Here is a 17,366-nt window from a genome sequence, read left to right as displayed (position 1 = left end):
GATGGTAGAGAAAGACAAAAGGGGCATTTTTGGGCATTCTTATAGGAACAGGAGGGTACCTGAATAGAACCACTCAACTTCATCACATAAATTGTATGCCTTCTTTATGTTTTTAGACAAATTTAGTTGTTGAATAAAAATATGATGTATTTGGTATACTGCTACCACGCTCAAATAAGTTAACCAATGTTATTTTCAGCTGTTTTGTAAGCGTCTGTTTGGTCAAAAACATTCTAGCGAAATACTGGATCAAAATTATCGGCAATATGATTGCACTTTTACATTATCTAATAAAAGTCAAAATTGCTTAAATAAAACAGTTGATAAATAACATTTTGCTGCATTTCTTGCATGAATTTTCAGTAAAACGTTTTTCAGTTATATGAATTGCAAAATCCTGTATCATGTGAACTTGTGATGTCTTATTCAACACATTTTAAATTAGGTTCTAGTATCTAGTTTTTTGACAAGTAATTCTGATTACAGTTTGAACAAAGTGTGCTCTACGTGTCACAGATTTGTTTTTTTTTGTACTGTTATGAAAGAGATTTTATATTTACCCTTCCTCCAGATATTTAACAGTACCTCACGCAAAATGATATTCTAAATGGGGATACTCGATGGTCAATACTATTTATTCTGAGGAGTTCCAGTTCAATAAAACTGAGAACATGAATATTTTTGCATTTTGATTTTCATTTCCTTCTAACTAGAGGTTTATAATTGATAGCCATAAGCCATGAAGATATAACTGCCCGAAGATGTACATGATGACCCAAATGTCGTTGCCAGATGATCATTATTTTTCTGAGGAAATTTATATCATATCAAGCGTTAATATCTTTACCTATGTCTAAATTTATCAGCAGACAACAAAAAGTAACTAAGTTTCATTGGCTCGATTTTAGTAGAATAAACTGCAGCATCAATATATAATTATGTTAGGTATGTATATTGTATAGAGAACATTATTATATATTTTAGTGGCTGTGATTTTAAGTGTATGTGGTCATGTTGTCCATTTCGTACCGTTGAATTGTTCAGCGAGCCATTTGGACTAATATTATTAAATCCACTTGATGTCATATTGCTTGCTGCATTATCATCACGTTATCATAACTGGTCCCAGGGTCATTATCGATAATAATGGCACTTGCGTTAGCGCAGGAATTTAAGGGCCTCCGTAGCCAAGTGGTTAAGACCGCTGACTTCAAATCACTTGTCCCTCAGCGATTTGGGTTCGAGTCTCGGTTTGGGCGTAGAATTCTTCATGTGAGGAAGTCATCTACCTGGCTTACAGAAAATCGATGGTTGTACCCAGGTGCCCACCCGAGATGAAATGATGCCCGGAAAGACACCTGAGGTCTTCCTCCGCCACCTAAAGATGGGAAGTCGTCGTATGACCTCTAATTGTGCTGGAGTGACGCTAAACCCAATCCAACAAACAAAACAATATACTGGCCTTAACAGACTGAACATCTTCCAGTGAGTGGATGCTATCACTTATGAAAAACGGTTTACTAAACTTGTTAAGTCGTAGATTAACATGTAATAATTAGGCAAATATATAGGACAGCCAAAGCACTCCAAGGCACAGCTCTCCCATTTATTAATATAGACAGAATAGCGGGCGCGCGCTGGCAAAAACTGCATAATTGCTGGCTGCGGCTCGATTATAATGCCCCTAAACAGTACCATTTTTGTAATTATATATAATGACATAGATTAAAAAATATTAATCATTCAAAATTGATGATAATAGAATATTTTGATTTCCGTATTGAGTACCTTGTACAGTACTCTCCGGGTTATGTATTACTCAATTAATTAGATTTGCAAAGGCGTGAGTCATGTTGAGGACTTTACCGAACGTAAAACATATTACAAATTAATTTCTTCGGTAGGGTTACCGTTATTTTACACTCGCAGTGTTACCGTTATTATAAAGTAAAAATATTTCATTTAAAAAGGTTTAACTAATTTGCGCCGAATTTAACAAAAAACACTACAATCATTGATATCTGGGATTAAAATATCACTGAAAATGAACTTTTTTCAGACCGGTTATTGAAGAAATGGTAACTTCATTGTCCATAAGTTAACCAAGAACACAAACAATTTTACAATCAATACTCTTACATTATTAACATTGTCTTAATTTAACGGCGGTCAATTATTACCATCCGCCCCACGCTTTGAAATATTGATCTCCGAGAAATCAATGTGGAACCTGGGTATTTCCAACCAACTTCAGAAAGCCTTACACTCATCTAGACACTGTCGATAGGACAGTTCCGTTCATTTATGAACAGGACAATGAAAGCTTCGGTTTATACCTGACTCTATTGATCAAAGCCGAGCGTGCGCTGGTGCCACATCGTGCGTATTGGTAGAAAACTGACTGCTAAAATCCTTATAAAACTGATGTTATTGAAGTTATTACTTACTTGTTTCCAGTCTTCATAATAAACCGGATACATTTGTTATCATTGTCAAAATGACTAAGGTTGAAAATTGGAGTTTTCACGTTTACGAAACAGGTAACGTAATATTTTTATTCATTTAATTGCTTTGATAGAGGGAAATATTTTTGTTTACATTTTAGCACATTAATCGTTCTTATCTGACTTTCTTGAAATTAGTAATTTATAAATTGTATCTTGAAAACCATTTTATTTATAACGACATATTTTAGATAACGTTGTCATTTGCGATACTATGACCTCCCTTGGAACTCTTTTTTATGTCATTTGTCTTCCTACCAATATTTCATTTGACGTAAAAAGGAATACATTTGTAGAATCTTTTCAAATATTATATAAGAAGTACTATATCCCAAACAGGTAGATATTGGTAAAGAAGAATGTAAATGTCCTGCATTATTTCAAAAGCGTTGCAACGGTTTACTACCTTATGCATAATATAGGCCTATTTGATTATTTATAAGAATATATTGAAAAAATCTTATCACAATAAGTTTACTCCACAAGTCACTTTCAGAGTGCTAACTTTTTATGTAGATTTGAGAGAAATTATTTTTCGCCTAAAATATGTGGATTAGTCCCTTTGAATATATCTTTAAATACAATTTTCTTCTAGTTCAACAAAAAATGAAGAAGTTAACAAGTTGTTTTTCAAGCATTTTTTTTTTGCTTCTAGGACCAGTATTACTTAAGAAATAATTTATAGCAAAACCGTGTTTTTAACACTATTTATACACGATGGGCGGATATACGTCGGGCGTAATAATTTCACAAGGGCGCAGCCCGAGTGCAATTATTTCGTACACAGCCAGAGTGTATAAATAGTGTTCAAACACGGTTTTGCTAAACATTATTTCGATTCTAATATGTCTTTTATTGTAAAATTCAGATCGAATATAATAAAACTGTTTCTTCGCGTATGTATGGCGCCAAATGAAAGGTCGTCACCTCCTTTGTTTATACACGCCAGGACCGGAAATGGTAATACGTCTTGCGGAAGAGTTCTATTTGGGCGAAAATGATGGCGAATTATTCTGCAAAGCGAATAACCAACTCAGTATGCTTGTAAATTAATCAAGAAATATGTACAATGTGAAATATCGTTTTAAACATGCTTTTAAGTAAAATATTTGATCAAATTTGAAAGCGCTATTTCTAGATGCATACATGGCGCTAATATCACGTCGGCGTGACGTCAGCATAATTAATTGAATACAATCACTGGAGTTCAGGTGCGAATGATACGCGAGGGAACCGCTGTTTGGGATTCTAACACGCTATCAAGGATTAGTATGTACCCACCAAATATTTGCCTGTTTACTGTGGGTTTCTTTTTCAGCGCGCCGGTTTGACGTTTGACATTATGACGTGACGATTGTGAGGAACAAACGGTGAATTGTTGTATAATATGACAGAATTTTCATCTTTGTTTAATAGGAAAACAAATCGGGTCTTGATAAATTTCCATCAATGTAAAAGTCGGAAGTTATCATGAGATTAATGACTGTTTTGCGCTAGTATACATATTATAAACGGATGAAGTGGTTATATGTCTGAGGAATAATTTCACGATTTCGTGTAAAATATGATAAAAGAGGGACACATTTTGTGCGTGTATGTTGCATACTTTTGATTATGCGTATGTCGGTTTTTATAAAATAGAAGATCTGATATGAGAACACGCTTTCCTTGTGCTTGTATTGCACCAAAAATATGTGACCTGACGTCAATTTTAAAGAGCATAGACATGAACTGTATCATATTAGAATTTTAAAATTGATTTCTAAAACTGTTTTCTAAACACGACTTGAGTGAAACAGAGAAACGTAATAATACTGCCTTGAAATAGAACTATAACCTTTAAGATTATCTTGTACTGTAAATTAGTCTAAACTGCGTAATATTGAAGACACACGTTTAGAAACTGCCTAACTGCGTTTGATAATTGTGCTTTAATAGATTCAATAGTGTAAGAGTATATAGTGTAAGAATAATCTGCTTTGAACACTTTGAAAGATGCCTTTATTGCTACAAACAATGTAAGGTATTAGCTTCAGAAATCTACACAACTTAAATAAATCCGAGAACTTTAAAAAGATCTGCTTTTGGGACCTCTCAAATAGGATTATATCCGGGCAACCCATAACAATTAGCATCTGTTTTCATTGCTGCATTCGTGCGTGGAAAATATTGATGATAAAATGTTGTAATTGTTTCTTTACATTATAATTAACTTATTATTAACTTCTGCAAGGGAAATTACAAGTTATTTCATTAGTGTAGGGATCCTGTTCAGGAAGAACGTAGTTCGAATAAGAAAGCAGGAAGGGCTTCATTTACATCTTTCATTTTTAGCTCAGCAATGCTCAGGTGAGTTTTTTTGATAGCTCGATGTCCGGCGTCTGTCTGTCTGTCGTCTGTCTCTGTCAACATTTAGCTTGTGTATGCGATAGAGGCTGTATTTTTCAACTGATCTTTATGAAATTTTGTCAGAATGATAACCTTGATGAAATCTAGGCTAAGTTTAATAATGGGTCATCTGGGGTCAAAAACTAGGTCACTAGATCAAATCAAAGAAAAACCTTGTGTTTGCGAGAGGCTGTATTTTTGAACTGATCTTCATGAAATTTTGTCAGAATGTTTATCTTGATAAATTCTAGGCAGGATTTGAAAATGGGTTATCTTGAATAAAATCTAGGTCACTAGGTCACATAAAAGAAAAAACCTTGTGTATGCGAAAGAGGCTGATTTTTCAATTGATCTTCATGAATTTTGGTCAGAATAATGACCTTGATGAAGTCCAGGTCAAGTTTGAAAATGGGTTATCTGGGATAAAAAACTAGATCACTAGGTCAAATCAAAGAAAACCCTTGTGTATGCGATAGAGGCTGTATTTTTCAATTGATCTTCATGATTTTTTTTTGTCAGAATGATTGCCTTGATAAAATCTAGTTCGAATATGGGTTATCGAAGGTCAAAAACTAGGTCACTATGTCAAATCAAAGAAAAACATTGTGTATGCAATATGGGCTGCATTTTACATCGGATCTTCATAAAATTTAATCAGAATGTTTATCTATATAAAATCTAGGTGGAGTTTGAATATGGGTCATCTAGGGTCAAACACTAGGTAACCCGGTCAAATTAAAGAAAAACCTGGTGTAAGCAATAGGGGCTGCATTTTATACTGGATGTTAATAAAATTGAGACTGTATGATTGCCTTGATGAAATCTAAGTCATGTTAGAATATGGGTTATCTGTGGTCACAAACTAGGTCACTAGGTTAAATCAAAGAAAACGTTTTGTATGCGATAGAGGCTTATTTTTCAATTGAGGTTGATGGATTTTAGTCATAATGATTGCCTTGATCAAATCTAGGTCAAATACGAATGTAGGTCATCTTGGCTCAAAAACTAGGTCACTAGGTCAAATTTGAGAAAATACTTGAGAGACCACATTTTTGGTCCAATCTTAATGAAAATTGGTCAGAATATTTATTTCCATGAAATCACTAGGTCAAAGAAGTTTACACTGTTATGGTGTGTTTCTCAGGTGAGCGACCTAGGGCCATCTTGGCCCTCGTGTTGCTGTACCTTGTGCAACTGTTTTGACATACTTCGAATTTCTTTGAAATCAAACAGAGCTTTAAATACCAACAGATGCATCAAATCTTTAATATACAAATAGAGAGATTACAATGTGTTTTTCGGGTACGTTTTATTTACAATCATTTAAGAACGGGAAAAATGCTTAGTAAATTGGCTATCATTTCACAATGAAAAAAAAAAAAAAAATTAAAAACCCGAATTAGAAAATTTTAGGTACCATTTCTAAGTCATATTTCTGTATTTCAGTGTCTTCTAAGTACATACATTGTACATGAACGTCCTATATTCACTCCAAGTACATCCCTACCACTTCGTTTTAATTTTCAGTTTCCTGTCAGCTAAAAGCTGCGAGTTTAATAGAAATAAGATAAAATAATTCCTAGCGCTTCGGTGAACTGAGAGAGCACACATTGTGGCCTGCTGCTGGGGACTGCAGTATTCTCTTATCAGATACACCAATTGCGGTGTGATTGGTGAGAGGATGTTGTGGATCTGTTCCTGGTGACTTGGGTGTGCTGGCTGATCTGTGTCTGTATTGCTTGTTAGGTCCCTTGCATTGGCTGCCACGCGATGATGCTCATTTGATAATAAATTTGAAATGTGTGAGATGTGTAATAGATTTGATATAGTAAAATGTGATACGATATGTGATATGATATGTAGAAATTATATGAACATGTAGTCTTGAAGTTCAAATTTCAATGGCCATATATGTATATACATGTATCATGTTTCATATTGCAAGCATGTAAATGGAAGAGACTGAAATAAACTAATAAACACTGCCTTGTAAAATCGTTAATGACATGACCGCGTTATAATTATATTATTTACATCATTGACATATAGGAGATCAGTCGCGTACTTGATGACACTGGTCAATGCATTCAGCCACATGTGAAAAAGTCAATCCTCGTGAAAACATAATGGCAATGATTAGGCTAGAAGTATCATTAAGCCGGCTGAGATAATCAGCATTACCTTTTGGATGGTATGACATTCCCATTTATTTCAGATCTTTACTAAGATGAATCAGGCCGAGTACGTGACCGGGTGTATAAATTTGTAGAATAGAGCTGATTTTAACCATTGTAATGTATTCTATACCATATCATACGGAATCTTTATACATTCCATACTTATCGAATACGGTATTATTTTAAACAACAGGAACTGACGAATCAAAGATTTGGTATCTTCGAGCAAACTAAAGAAGAAAAAAAGATATAATGACAATCTGTATTGTCAATGGAAATGAAGCGTTACTGTATTAATGCGATAGAACCTAGCGCAAACCAATTATTTCATGAAGCACGGATTTGACGTTTTAATTTTTATATAACACATTAATCAATTTATCATATAAAATACACGAAATAGTTTTAATTACGTCTCATTCTTGCATACATCATATTATTACAGTGTACAATCTGAGCAAAACCATTCTATTAAAGAATTATAAGAGACTACATGTAATATAATTTCTGTACATATCACATAAAATATTCTATTAAGTTATGAATAAGATACATAAATAAATACAATGTGTAACAAGAAATATCTTTAAAAATGATGGTCGGCGAATTGTAATAAGGAAAGAAGTTTATGAATTTTTCATCTAACATTCATCTTTTATCTAACATTTTTTCAAATTGCAAAACTAAACACCGCACGTTAACAATTTAAATGGTTCTCTTTTAATTTTTCGCAAAGATTTCGTAGGGTTGCAATTTTGTTTCGTTTATCCTTAGACGAATAATTACAGCAGTAGTTTGATGAAGATTCATGAAGCAGTTCATGAGAAGAGGTCATTAAACGTGTTTATATTTTTAGCTAAATTGGTCCCTATCCCAATTTGTAACAAAATAGCAGGAGAACTTAAGATATTGTTACACATCGAGTTTGATAAAAATCTATTACATTTTAGTGGTTAATGCGAAGAAAGGCATATCTACTTTTAGCTATAGTGGTCCCTAATAGGGCCTAAGTTCATATATAAATACATTTGGAAGAGGACCTTATAATGATGCTCCAGACCAAGTATGACAAAGATCCACCAAGCTGTTCATGAGACGCTGTATAAAGGCATTTCTAGTTTTAGCTCTAGCAGCCCCTAAAAGGGGTTAAATGTCCCAGCTGAACAAAGTTGGCTGCGGGCCTAATAAAGATGCTACAAATCAAGTTTGATTAGAATACATGAGAAAAAAATCAATTAAAGAATTTTTTTATTTATCATTTTTATTTATTTCTAAAATAGGCCAACTGATCCCGCTTTAACAAATGCATATTCGCTATTCGTGAATCTTTGGTCAATGACGTCACACCTATAAAAAGTGAAGGTCAAGCAAAACATACAATTGTTATTATTTCAATATTTCTGTTTCATAAGCAAATTATGACCGCATAAGCAAAGTTTGACCGTAGTTATATCACATAGATAAACTGTATGCAACGTACCTTCATTTCAGTGTAAAATGAGATTCAGTCATTATATAGCATATATATAATGAAACAGATTTCAACTGAGTTCAATACTTGCATACAATACTAAAAAAAAATATTCATATATAACAAATCAGTTAGATAATAATATATCAAAGCAAACAAGTATTCATTTTAATATGCAAACTGAATAAGTCACAAAAGCAAGAAACCTTTTCATATACAGACGACAATTGTAACAAGGAAAATCTTTTAAAAAGCACTTCTCTACATAAAAGACTCTTATCACACCCTTATTCATGTGATACGCAGACCGTATTCAGCTCTTTCTTTAATTTGATATATGTTGGTATTTGAACAGGTTTTTATCATATTTATTAAACTTACTTATCATTTTGAGATATATCAATATTCTTGCTAAATATACTGAGCCAAAGTTGGCTTTAAAACTGTGAGCAGCGTCGTTTAGGATAAACGCTTTGTCTACATTTCACTCAGCGTAGCACAGTCAACAGAGTGAAAGAAATTGACACTCTCGTCCAATCAGGCAGAGTGTTGCATAAATCTTCCGTTTTGATAAATTATCTATAATGCGTTATCAAGTAGTTTGATTTGCAAACTGAAGTCACGTGGCATAGGAAAACGAAAACGAATTTAGACGGCGTCGCCGAAAAACGGATTTAAACAATCAAGTATTATGACAGAATATGTGGAACTGTGTGGCATATATGTACAATTAATTTATTATCAAATATTCATGAAATATGTAGAACTCAGACCTTTGCATGAAGAAGTATTCACCGTGGTACCACTGTAGCCTCTTTGCTGAATTCCAGTTAACAATTCAAATTAATCAGCTGTACTTACAGCTATATATCTTGTTCGTGATATCAAAAAAAATGTTCTTCCTCTAAAACAGACAGATCTGATCTTCTTATAAATCTTTTATGCTTTGGGAAATAGTTTCATATTGTTATTTCTAAAAAAAAACAAACTGATTTTAACACGACCCGATTAGTTTTCCAATTAAACAGAAATTGTGTGCTTTTATGCAATATGCCGTAATTATTAAGTCATAACGCTAAATGTCATAGCCCCTTGAAAAGAAAACCGCATAAAACAGGCAAATATTTGATGGTTGTCGACAAGGGTGTACATAATTATTCTTGATATCGTGTTAGAATTGAAATAATATATGTCAAACAGTGATTTTCTCTTGAATAGAATCATTCTTTGTCGTTTAGATGCGTATTATTATATCACATTATACACCAACAGGATATAATTGCTACGCACGATGATTTTATTGAACGAAAAATCTTTTTTTTTGAATACATTCTTTCTTAAATGAAGCTACAAAAACAATGTAAATACCTTAAATAACAAAATATTGCATCAGGACTAAAGGCAGCGTGTTTTAACAGTAAATAAATTAAGGATGCAAACTAAGTTATCAAAATCAGTTTGCCTTCGAACAAAAATAGCAGTGTGATTATATCAATGAGAAAAATGCGTTCAGAAATACATTTACGAGCATTTGTCAGCTTGTCTCTCTATAAGATCCTGACATTACTTTTTAAGTGAAAAATGAGCTAACAAATATTAATGATGATGGTTTTGATCTCTATGGATGCTGAATATCTATCGTCACGTTAGCAGTAACAACATTCTTCAATACAAAAAGGACAGGCCGATAATTGAAAATATGTACTTATTTATATTAGCAATTTAGTCACCGGCTACTACCTCCCGAAGACATTTGCACTTTATGCTAAAATGGACTCAACAATTCAAATAATGCCTAAATGCCACATTCAAGAATCGATGTTCATATAGGTAATGTAGATAGAAAGGAATCCAGCTGACAATTAAATGGACTCAAAAGTCAATATATTGATAACTCTTATTTTGATAATATTGAAATATGTTGAGAATTCTGTCTATATGGCAAAGCTGTAAAAATCTAGAAAAAAATGAGTCACAATTTATACCTTGTTTATATCAAACTTCATTAGAAGATTTTGTAACTTACTCCGGGTCATACTTTCTTCCAATAAATGGCTATAGAAACTAATATTTGTTGAAACATTACGTTACTCAAGCTCCTCACTGCGGTTATCTTCCCTTGCGTTCAGTATAATGTACCATAAGGGGAGGTAATCGCTGAGGGGAGTTTGTACGCTACTTTATACGTTACTGTATTTGGTGAGAAGATATATTAACATAGACGTATTAAACACCAACCTTGTGCTTTTATATGTTATAATATTGTCTGGACTAAACCTATATTTAGCACAAGAGCGTACTATTAAAGACGTAAGGAATTTTAAATTGCAGTTAAAAGAGTTGTTATAATCATATACCTAAAACAGCAACGAGTACTAGATTATATAACTCATCTGATTATATAAAAAACATCGAAGTTCACGAACAATTTACGCGAGGACGCATAATGAAAATAGAAAAAATGCACATGAATTGTTCAGGTTGACTTTTTTCAATCAACTTGAATTTCAAAGTTGATTAAATTTCCATTTTACACAAAGTTACTTGTTACTATGTGTTGAATTTATACTTTAATTTTTAAATGAATATTTTACAAAAAGAACAATTATAGAGACAGCGTTAAGCACTGCCTTGCATATTTTACGTATAATGACAAATATTAACTAATAAGTTTTCACCATGAAGGTTGGTTATTTGGCTCCGTGAAAAAAAAACACATAGTACTCGCTGCAAGGATATGTAAATGACTGTGATTTTCTTGCACTTCAAATGAATATTGCTACCAGTGTCTTTCTAAGAAACAACTGTAGTAAAATGCGAACATACTGACCGTGCTTCTCAGCTAATTTACGAGAATTCCTATAGTCTCCTTAATATGCCATAGTTAATTAGGTTCCGGCAAAAGAATAAAGTGTATTCGTCCTAGATTAACAATTCCTTCAAGCATATTGTATTCTCAGAAGACGTGTCGAAACGATGACTGTCCGCGGGTTAGATGCAATAAACCAAATTGAGAAATGTTAATTGCTGGTTTTGACTCTGAGAGGTATTACCAAGCGTATGCTTAATTGTAGGCAAGGAAATTGCGATAGCCCATCAACACAATTGACCTTTATCAGGGAACGAGTGAGCAGCGATTCCGATACTCAATACTAAAAATTTATGTTCGATGTAGACGTTAACGAAAACCTGTTCAGCGTCGTATGTCCCCCTAATATGGATATGCATGTAAAGTTCAAAATAGTTTTGCGTTGCAAATGTCTGACTATATTCAAACAAATACTTTATGTTAGCAAAGACCTCTTGAATAGTAAACAGTAAACTATTGCATTAAGTTGGACAGGTGAACAGCCATCTGCCCTTCTATATCCTTTTATATTTTTGTTGTTATGATAAGATAATTAAATTTGATATAAATGATAATTTATGGTTTCAATTAATCTTAGGTGTAAGGACGAGAAATGGATTTAATGAAAAGCATATTACACTATTAAATCAGGATTTCAATGCGTAAAATGATACGGGAGCAGGTTATTGAAATGAAATCAATTTTACAACATAATTTCATTCTGATTAGATGGTTACCTTACTACTTTAAACTTAAGTTTCCATGGCAATAAAGTTAATTTCATTGTCATTGTGTTAACACCTAGTATCTATCTGCGATTTCTTTGAGTCCTTTGCAATACAAATATCTTATTTGCGACCCCTTGGCAGGTATCAATTACTACATGTATTTACATAAATGATGATTACGATTTTAAATGTTTTCAATATTTCCATGCATCCATCGATTAATATCGTTACATAAGTTACTTCCACATTTTCCCACGCCCTAGAAATGTGTTATTTTGAACATAACTTATTGTACCTTATTTTACATGTTGCAAATTATTGAGTCTGGAGTTGCATGCTTATGTTACTATAGACTCAACTTGATTAGTTTCAGCGTTAATTTTATAGTATATAGTCCTAATATAATCCAAAGATTTTTTGATCGAAACATTGAATCATTCAAATTCAAACATTTGTTACTGTTGCGAAATGGGAAAACTATGTATGTGAGATTATCTAAAGAAATAGTTCATATCTTATGTCGTCTGCATAAATGAGACAAAGGCAAAGCATGGATACATTAGGTATTTTTTCTTCACTTTAACAATATAAGAGGATTATTGTAACAGTAGCTCGATCTGGGATTTTGTATTCGGCTAGAGTAGACTTTGCCAGATCGGATCTCACGAGGCGCGCATGCGCCGAGTTTGAGTTTGATCCGTCCTTAGCCGAATACAAAATCCCAGATCTAGCTACTGTTGTAATGACCCTTTAAATATATACCTCCGCCTTTTTGTTTGTTTATTTGTAATCGAATGAAATCTTAAATGTTTGTCGATGTTAAAATGAAATGAGTAATGTTTTTGTGTGCGCTATTTATATAGCTGTGTCAGCTCATGCATATTTAATGAAAGTAGTCCGACAACATACAATCCAAAAGGTACAATACGGAATTTTTTTCTGCCTGGTCATATTTACATGTGAAATACATTCCAAATTGTTGACATAATTTATATAGGTATATAATAAATAAAGATGTTTTCAGAAAAAGAATATAACAATGTAGTTTGGCAAATGATTTCTATAATAGAAGCTTTCCATCAAATGTTCTCTATAACAAAAAAAAAAAAAAAGAAATCGCGAAACAGAAAAAGCAACATTCAAACAATGCAACCGCCAAAACAGAAATAAGGGGACGTGAAAATGTACACATGTATACAGCGGCTGACAACATATACACACTAGTTTTAAGTTGTGAACACCTTTCATGTTGTATCCAAAACAATATGATAATGAAAATATTACAACTGCACTAAGACCGAATAATTAAAACATTTATATAAAATTTTACGCCGTGGATTTGTAACGTTTATGAATGTGCTACCTACTTTCTGCGTGCATTAACTCTTATTCAGCATGCTATTTCTGAAAACTGTTTATTTTCTTCCATTACACGAAATAGCTGTAAGTGTGCATATATTATAATAATTATGAACGAATAAAGATTCTAAAAGTAAGAACTTTCAACTGAATAGAATATGTATGTACATGTATTAAACGTATTTGACCAACAGTTGAAATTTTTGATGATATAATTGATTTTGTTGGTTTATTTGTAGTTTGAATCTGACGCTCCAACATGAAACAAGAAGTCACCAGCCTAATTTGTGTAATATGCCTTTCAGTGGCCTACTGTTGCGTTTTCCCGAAATATCTCCAAGGTACCACGTGGCATAAAAACATCCGTCGTTCTACGCGCATGGCTATCTACTTCCGGGAGAATATTATGGAGTACCAACAAGAAAATACGGAATTAAATTATATAACGGACGAATGGGAGGACAGATGTTATCAAATGAATGATGTCAACAAATACATACTTATCCATGAAAATCAAACATACTCGTGCATCATGTTCATTAAAAGAAGTGAATCAGTCATACAGTTAAAATACTCGAGCATTTCAGAGCAAATCTCATCATCTTTGTGTGAAGACAGATTATTAAAACTTGACACATGGCCGCTTGTTTCATTTGAAAAATCTAAAAAAGAATTCCAAACGTGTCCGTTTTCTGGTGGATATAATATGAAAATAAAAGACAATACAGGGACTGATCATCCGTGTAATTTCATGGATCTACCAATGAGATTTGAAAGTGAATGTCACAAAGGTGAAGGAATAACTATTGATTTTCGAACAAACCATTGTATAGGTGATCTTCCCATGAGTCAAAGAGAGCAAGCACTTTGCGTGACATCATGGAGGCAAGATGGCGACGTACTTACAATTTTAAGAACTCTAGATTCTGGCAAGTTTTGGTGCCTTCGTATACCAGCAAGGCGAATATTTGACGGAAAAACTATTATGATATTATACGTCGACCTGACCTGCAGTGGAGAAAAAGACAGTCTATATTACAATTTGGAACTAGAATTGGTCAGTCAGAACAGTCTGTGCCTAGATGAACATAATGGTTGCAACAGGCTCCCATGCACTGATTACTTCACGTCTCAGTGTTTAAGATCTTGTGGGCAATGTGACCCTAATGTGTATCCAACATCTTGTGATTATCCGAGAAAGATTCGTGGAGAATGGTTTCTGAATGATGCATTTGGACAAAGTACTGTCAATGTATCAGGATCGCGGTTAACATACGAGCGGGTAGGAACATTCAGTTGTGTGACATTTCCTGATTCTCCTCCTTCACGAAAAACAAAACGCTTTACGACAGTTTCATTTTTCAATAATGGATGTCGGCCACGTTACACGTGTGCTGCATTTCAGCGAATAAGTTCAAATGTTTATGGTTTTGCCTTAAGTCAAAGCAAAATTTGGCCCTTGCCGACAGGTCACGAAAATATATGGTCAGATATATGTAACACAGACAATTTTTATGGTGACCCCGAACCTGTTGGAGACACATTCCGCACATTCAATAATGCATTCAAACCTATGGTAACAAAATCTAAACCAGTTACTGAAATTCAATGTCCATTGGATGCAAGTTATTTATTTAATGCTACTTTTCAGACTGGTGGTACATGTGCTGGTCGATTGTTCAAAATCTGCCAGGAGCAATCTCATATTCAGCTACAGTATGAAAACTGCCCATTTACAGAACATCAGTTTCAAGACTTTAATTGTATAGGTGTAATAGACAGCAAATACTGGGAACGTATTATCTTGTTGCAAAACAGGCTGCATTTTCAGAACACCAGCTGCTTAATATTGTCTGACGTAGAACCAGGACGTGTTATTCTATTGCCGTCGGGAGAATGTGATCAATTTACATGGACGTACGTCAATGTTGGCATTCGTAATGCTACAGTTGACATGATTGTAACTCCTGAGATTCAAACTTGTAGAAACGTAGAAACAACAACACCTGCTGTTGATTTACACAAACCAAAAACTACTGCTCAAGCCCGTTTTAAACCATTGCAAGATGCTTATATAAGTGAGCGTTACAGTAAAACTCATGAAACTGACATAAATAAAAGTGCTAAAAGTACTCACAAACATCGCCATCAGAACCATCAGACAACATCGCCGTCCAGTGTGTACAAAGTCGCTCAGAACGATCACTCTGACAAGGCCATGAATACCTTTGTATCATCATCGTCTACCATTTATTTAAATCTCATTATTTATATTATTTGTATGGTTTCTAACATATTTACAACTATTTCATTAGCAAATTAAATTATTTTTCTACCTTTTTCAGCGTTTCATTGAGAACGAAAATAAAACATTCTTATATAATTGCGTTCTTTTTATATTTTCTTTAAAATGTTCCTGATATGTCCATATTCTCTTGGCGACAGGAACCTAAAGGTTTTATTCATATATACTTAAAATCACACTTGAATACAATTCAGATTAAAATAGTCGGTAAATCTGTATGTTAGTCGATATAGAATGTGAATGTGAAGGACGTTCGAAATATATCGTGTATTGGTGCATCTTACATTCCATACCCGCAAAGTACTCCACGTGGTTAGAAATGCGTAATTATAGTCTAAGAATCAATTTCCAGAAAGTGACACGTTGGGCTGACTTTGGTATACTACAACTCAGGAAGTCCTAATGAACAGCAGAACCGAGTGCTTGACCAGAATTTCGGAAAGAGACAAACGACACATGGTGCCATGTCTGGGGGGAATAAGGAGGATGTGATGGCACAATAACTTTGTCAGACTTCAAAACTTTACTGTAAACAGTCGAACATGTTTGAAACCTGTGACGGGGCGACGTTTTTGGTAGAGCATTTAAGTTTTTCAATACAGTACCACAGTAGTACCATCCCGTCACATTCTGGCATATTAAACTGCGTTTTGAAATTATTGACTATTTGCCATGACTGATTGTCTAAAGTTTGTTCCCAACCTTTCTCACAGGTTCAGATGAGTGTACCCAAGTTCCATCAGCTGCGATGACACTTACTTTCTGTCATACCATATAACTCATGAACATTTTAAGTAACAGTAATTTTGTTATTTAATTATTTCTTTTAATGATATGCTATGCGAATTTAGAATAAACATGTACATTGTTTTAAGTTACAAATGTAACTGTTGCCAAATTAATGGTTAAGTAAATACAACATTTTTTTTTATCAACGGTGATCATATTTACATAATGAAATCAGTGTAAATTTCTACAGCGTTTCTATGATATTTTATTATACGGACATAGCGGGCTTTTAACAGAATCAATACAGATAGTGCAACACGTTTGGAAATCTCTAGATATCTCTTTTAACAGGTTGATGAAATGAGTAAATATTACTTTAAAACATTTTTTAGCAGATTCACTTTTACTGTTAGAGTCAAACAAATATATAACGGTTATCAAAACATTGAATCGCAAAGTTTTGAGATGATATTAGTGACAACAAATAAAATGTTGGTTTTTTTTTTCAGTTATGTGACGGCGTAAGTACTACCAATTTCTCCATATCTATAAGAGTTCGGATACGAAAGATTTCAGAAACAATGTTTTCTATCCGATAGTAAGGCAGAACATACGCTCGTTCGGTGATCCATACAGGATCTATAAATCAGATCTGCGCTCACCCTAAGCAGGCGTAATTAAAAAGTTTGTGATGTGCAAAGGTATCAGTAATTTGGGGGTCTTAGGGGCGTGAGAGGTGTTGCACATTTCATTACCTCTGCTGAACAGACTCAGTCAAACCGAGTTTGCTATTATTCTTCTTGGTTGCATTCCTTGCTTCCAAAGGATCTTTTTACAGTTTTTATTAACTATCACAA

At 33.6% G+C, this 17,366-nt stretch overlaps 1 protein-coding gene across 1 annotated transcript; it reads left to right on the top strand.

Moving 5' to 3' along the window:
- The first annotated feature begins 2,288 nt into the window (after positions 1-2,288).
- LOC128555676 (uncharacterized) lies at positions 2,289-15,840 on the top strand. Its single transcript, XM_053538756.1, has 2 exons — positions 2,289-2,540; positions 13,715-15,840. The coding sequence occupies exon 2, from the start codon at positions 13,735-13,737 to the stop codon at positions 15,796-15,798; it is 2,064 nt and encodes a 687-aa protein (XP_053394731.1). The 5' UTR covers positions 2,289-2,540; positions 13,715-13,734; the 3' UTR covers positions 15,799-15,840.
- Positions 15,841-17,366: the final 1,526 nt, after the last annotated feature.

This window comes from Mercenaria mercenaria, chromosome 3 (genome assembly GCF_021730395.1).
Source record: "Mercenaria mercenaria strain notata chromosome 3, MADL_Memer_1, whole genome shotgun sequence".
NCBI classification, from domain to species: Eukaryota; Metazoa; Mollusca; class Bivalvia; order Venerida; family Veneridae; genus Mercenaria; species Mercenaria mercenaria.
This window is presented reverse-complemented; position numbering and strand designations above follow the sequence as displayed.

Excerpts from the sequence above, each read along its gene's own strand:
- LOC128555676 (XM_053538756.1), top strand. The coding sequence starts at position 13,735 with ATGAAACAAGAAGTCACCAGCCTAATTTGTGTAATATGCCTTTCAGTG.